This window comes from Grus americana, chromosome 27 (genome assembly GCF_028858705.1).
Source record: "Grus americana isolate bGruAme1 chromosome 27, bGruAme1.mat, whole genome shotgun sequence".
NCBI lineage: Eukaryota > Metazoa > Chordata > Aves > Gruiformes > Gruidae > Grus > Grus americana.
Window position 1 is genome coordinate 3919327 of NC_072878.1, and position 4543 is coordinate 3923869.

General features: G+C 52.0%; 1 protein-coding gene across 1 annotated transcript; it reads right to left on the reverse strand.

Moving 5' to 3' along the window:
* Positions 1 to 1018: 1018 nt before the first annotated feature.
* On the reverse strand, positions 1019 to 1978 carry LOC129196981 (olfactory receptor 14A16-like). Its single transcript, XM_054804946.1, has one exon. The coding sequence runs from the start codon at positions 1976 to 1978 to the stop codon at positions 1019 to 1021; it is 960 nt and encodes a 319-aa protein (XP_054660921.1).
* Positions 1979 to 4543: the final 2565 nt, after the last annotated feature.

The following is a 4543-nucleotide window of genomic DNA, read 5'->3' on the forward strand; positions in this document are numbered from 1 at the left end:
ACAAAGAGTAAGGAAGACCCTCCCGTTGAGTCACGAGGTTCAGCCTTGCTTTCTAAACTCCCACTCAGAGGATTCTACTGCAGCTAGGTCCAATCCTAGTCCCAGACTTGGTCAAGGGTTTATGTCTAAGCGATTATATATGCAAAGATTGTAATAATTAATATTGAGTAACAACATGGACTAGTAATGTTTCATTAGTATTAATTCAGCATGGTATCAGTCACTTCGCAAAGATCTGCCATTGGTAAAAGGTCTCTCTGCCTCAAGGAGCAACCTTGAGAGGTGTCCCAGCTCAAGGAGAGATCACCACCATGCAGCCAGCTGCTTAGCAGGGAGAGGTAAAGAAGGCTCACTTAGGTTGTCATATTTATGGAATAAAGTGGTTGGTTCGTAGTCAAATTCCATGCAATGGGAATGGGATGCATGAGACTCTTTGTACCCACAACTTTATTTGTTCCTTGATAATCGAGTCTTGGAAAAGCCACCTGCTATTCATGTGTTAATAGCATGATGGGTGTTCCAAGCTCATATGCATCGATGGTCACTGTGTCACTCTGCTCCTTTGTGGGTTTTCAGAGAACAGGAGTTTGTGGCCCGGCTGTGGCTCAGGCTTTTACCTCCTTCGGAGCCCGTACCAAACCACTGCTACTTTGATTAAGGAGTTGAGTGCACCCGTCACACAGCCACCTGGGACTTGCATCAGACTGACATCAGACTTCTCCATTGAATTGTGCAGCTGGATAGTACAGCTCCTTTGAAACAACTCCCACCTGCATTCCTCAGAGAACTGGCTGCTCACAGACACAGAAAGATTTCTCTTCATTACCAAGAAACAAAAGTAAAATATGATTCAATTCGGGAAACCATAAACCACACACCTCAACTGTATGCTAAGTGCAAGCAGTACCTGCTGAGCTCTGCCTTCCACAAGGACCGTCCATACAAGAACTCTTTGAGACAGACAGATAGGAAAGGCCAGATATAAAGACAATGAAAGATTTAGCATTGAGACAGACTACTAAAGGCCAGGAGAGATTTTAACTCCCTGAAGCTCAAAGAACCATCTGAAGAGTTTCTTCAGCTTCTTCAGAGCATCTTTGAGTTCTTGGTTCCTCATGCTGTAGATGAGGGGGTTCACTGATGAAGGCACTATGGAGTACAGAACAGTCACCACCAGGTCCAGGGATGGGGACGAGATGGAAGGGGGCTTTAAGTAGACAAACGTGCCAGTCCTGATAAGCATTGAGACCACAGCCAGGTGAGGGAGGCACATGGAAAAGGCTTTGTGCCGTCCCTGCTCAGAGGGGATCCTCAGCACGGCCCTGAAGATCTGCACATAGGACAGCACAATGAAAACAAAACAGACAAAGAATAAACAAGTACCAACCACAAGAACCCCAACTTCCCTGAGGAAGGAGTCTGAGCAGGAGAGCTTGAGGATCTGGGGGATTTCACAGAAGAATTGGTCCAGGGCATTGCCCTGGCAGAGTGGTATAGAAAATGTATTGGCCGTGTGCAGCACAGCATTGAGAAACCCAGTGCCCCAGGCAGCTGCTGCCATGTGGACACAAGCTCTGCTGCCCAGCAGGGTCCCATAGTGCAGGGGTTGGCAGATGGCAACGTAGCGGTCATAGGCCATGACTGTGAGAAGGAAATATTCTGCTGAGATCAGAAAGAAAAAGACCTGAGCAGCACATCCTGTGTAGGAGATGGCCCTGGTGTCCCAGAGGGAATTGGCCATGGCTTTAGGGACAGTGGTGGAGATGGAGCCCAGGTCGAGGAGGGAGAGGTTGAGGAGGAAGAAGTACATGGGGGTGTGGAGGTGGTGGCCGCAGGCTATGGCAGTGATGATGAGGCCATTGGCCAGGAGAGCAGCCAGGTAGATGCCCAGGAAGAGCCAGAAGTGCAAGAGCTGCAGCTCCCGTGTGTCTGCCAATGCCAGGAGGAGGAACTCGGTCATGGAGCTGCTGTTGGACATTTGCTGGTTCTTAATATGGGGCCATTGTCCTAAAAAGGAAAGGACAGGGAAAAGCTATGACAGAGTTCTCTGAGCAAAGCCACTCCATTTTTCACAGAGATCCCACCCCATGTCCCCCAATTCCAAGGCATTTCCTTTCTTTGCTTTGTGCTGGCTGAATGTGCTGTGAGGAGCAGGACCTCTGCCCCTGTGCTGCCAAGGAGTCAGCTCTGCCCTGCTGCAGTGAGTACATGGCAGCTGGTTCTTGACACCCCCGATGGTCACAAGGGATGTCAGATGCAATTCACCCTTCATGGAAATGTTCAATATCTGCACTCACCACTCCAGAGAGTGTGGGCTGCAGAAGAGAGGCTGAGCATGTCTTTATGGTGATTCTCTCTTTTTTTTTTTTCTCTTTCCACCATCACATTTGGTGAGTACTATTCTTAGGGGGAGAAATCCTCTTTTTTTGTGAAAGAAAGGGTGGACTCTTAGGACAAGACAGGCAAAAGGGCTCAGCTCTCTGTGTCTCAGCGCAGAGTTGGGAGAGCTGCATTGCCCATCAGTCTTGTTCCCAGCTTCCCTGTGCTTTTGCTTCTGCTAGCTCGAGGATGACTATGCACACAAGTTGTGATGAGTGCAGGGGAGTCCTGTTTCAAAGGGCAGATATGGAAACTCTTCTAGCACAGACGTGGAGTTGTGGTGGAGAGGGCAGGACATGGCCCCTCTCAGAGAGAAGCAAAGGAATCCGAGAGGAGACTGGCAACCCACGAGGGATGGCTCAGCACTCCGTAGTTTCCTACAGGTAAGCTGTGCCTTTCTGGGGGGCACCACGCAAGCCCAGTCGGACAGAAAACGCAGAGAGTCAGGTCTCCTGAAGATGGCATGTCTTAAACTCAGCTTCAGCTCATTGCCCAGCAGATAACACCCAGCAGACATCTCAGTGAAGGACCAAACGAGATCTGCCTGAACACAGCATCTCCCAATCCTTGTGTGCAGTTTCCTCCCACTCCCTGCCCACATCTCCGCTGCCTGGAGCAGTATTTGCCAGGAGCTGTTTCTCTTTCCCCAGATCTCTTCCCTGTCCCTGCTCACAGACCCCATCCCACCCTCTGTGTGCATCTGTGTCACACCTCCTGGCAGCAAGGAATTGCCATGGGGGATGTCCATGCTGGCAAGTCTTAGGGGTCTCTGTCTCTTGTTGAAATCTGACAGCTCTGTTACCATTTGCATCTACTGTCACAGCTGGAATGTGAAAGCGCAGACACTGGAAAGCACCTTTACTCCGATGTAGACCCTGCCTTGATGTGCTTCTTGAAAAGTTCCCTGGGAAATGTCCCGGGGGTGATCTGGAGCTGTGAGTAGCCTGGAAACACGCAGCACCCTCTCAAGAGCAGAAGGACCCTGCCCTGCCCTTCCAGGGGGTCGCTCCTTCCACCCACAGCTTCTCCCTGCAGTGCCCTGGGCAGCTCCCCGGGCAGGCTGAGGGCTGACCCTGGCAGGCAGAAGATTCCCCTGGTGTGCAGGGACCGTCCTCTGAAGGACACAACTGGGCACCTCCAGCTGAAAACTGTGGCTACACAGCTATTCAAAATTGCCTAAAAGAGCCCACCCCCTCCTTACAGATCGAATAAGCTTGAGCTGTGCCAGCTTGAGGAGATGCCTCCAGGAACTACAGCTGCATTGCCCTGCACCCAGAGACTTACCGTGTCAAGGGCTCTGAAGATTTCTCCTTCCCTGAGCTCTCAGCAAGCCTCCCATTTCCAACTGCCTTTAAGCTCTCTCTGCCTCGCTGTTCTCCCCTCAGCGCCTGCAGGCAGAGCCCTCAGCCCTGCTGTGCTCTGCAGAGGAGCTGCTCCTGGCCAGAGATGTCTCTCTGCAGCACAGCCCACTTGCCATGAGCTCCCTTTGTCCCAGGAGAGCAGCAGCAGAGGCCCAGCCCAAGGCGGCATGTTAATGACCCCTCTGGTGGGTTTGGGGATGAGTCCATGAAGCTCCGACCCTGAGAGGAAGCTGATGAAACCTCTCCAGAAGTCACAGTCCGATGCAAACTCCACAGTTTCTTGGAGCATTAATGGGTCCCCCTGAGGGCCATCCCTGACAAAGCAACTCTGGGGCTGGTTAGAGCAGGCAAGTGGAGGCAGTGATGACAGGTAGGCAAAGGCAATGGCAAGGTGGCTCTGATGCTGAGTAGTCCTGGGTGTGTTTCATCAAGCCAAAGGGCCAAGCCCAAGGGCCGCCAGCCCCTGCGAAGGGAGGTCCTGTCCCACACACAGGGCTCAGAGCTCTTCCTGGGGCAGGGTGTTGTGGGGATGTGCAACGTAAACTGCAGGAGGATGGTACGACACCTCCCAGGCCTTTGAGTGGAGACAAGGAGGCCATGAGGCCCTCGTGCTGTAAGGATTAGGCGTCTCCTGGTAGGCCTTGGTGACACAGACAACAGCCACAGCCAATGGGAGCAAGACCTCAGCTCTGTTGGGGGCTTTCAACTTTGTCATCTCCCTTGACCATCTCCACCATAGGTTGTCCTATGGTGTCCTATGCCTTCACCTGCTTCCTTGAAGGCTGTGGACATCCACTGTGCTT

What these genes read in the sequence shown, in the direction of transcription:
- LOC129196981 (XM_054804946.1), bottom strand. Translation starts at nt 1,978, where the DNA reads ATGTCCAACAGCAGCTCCATGACCGAGTTCCTCCTCCTGGCATTGGCA.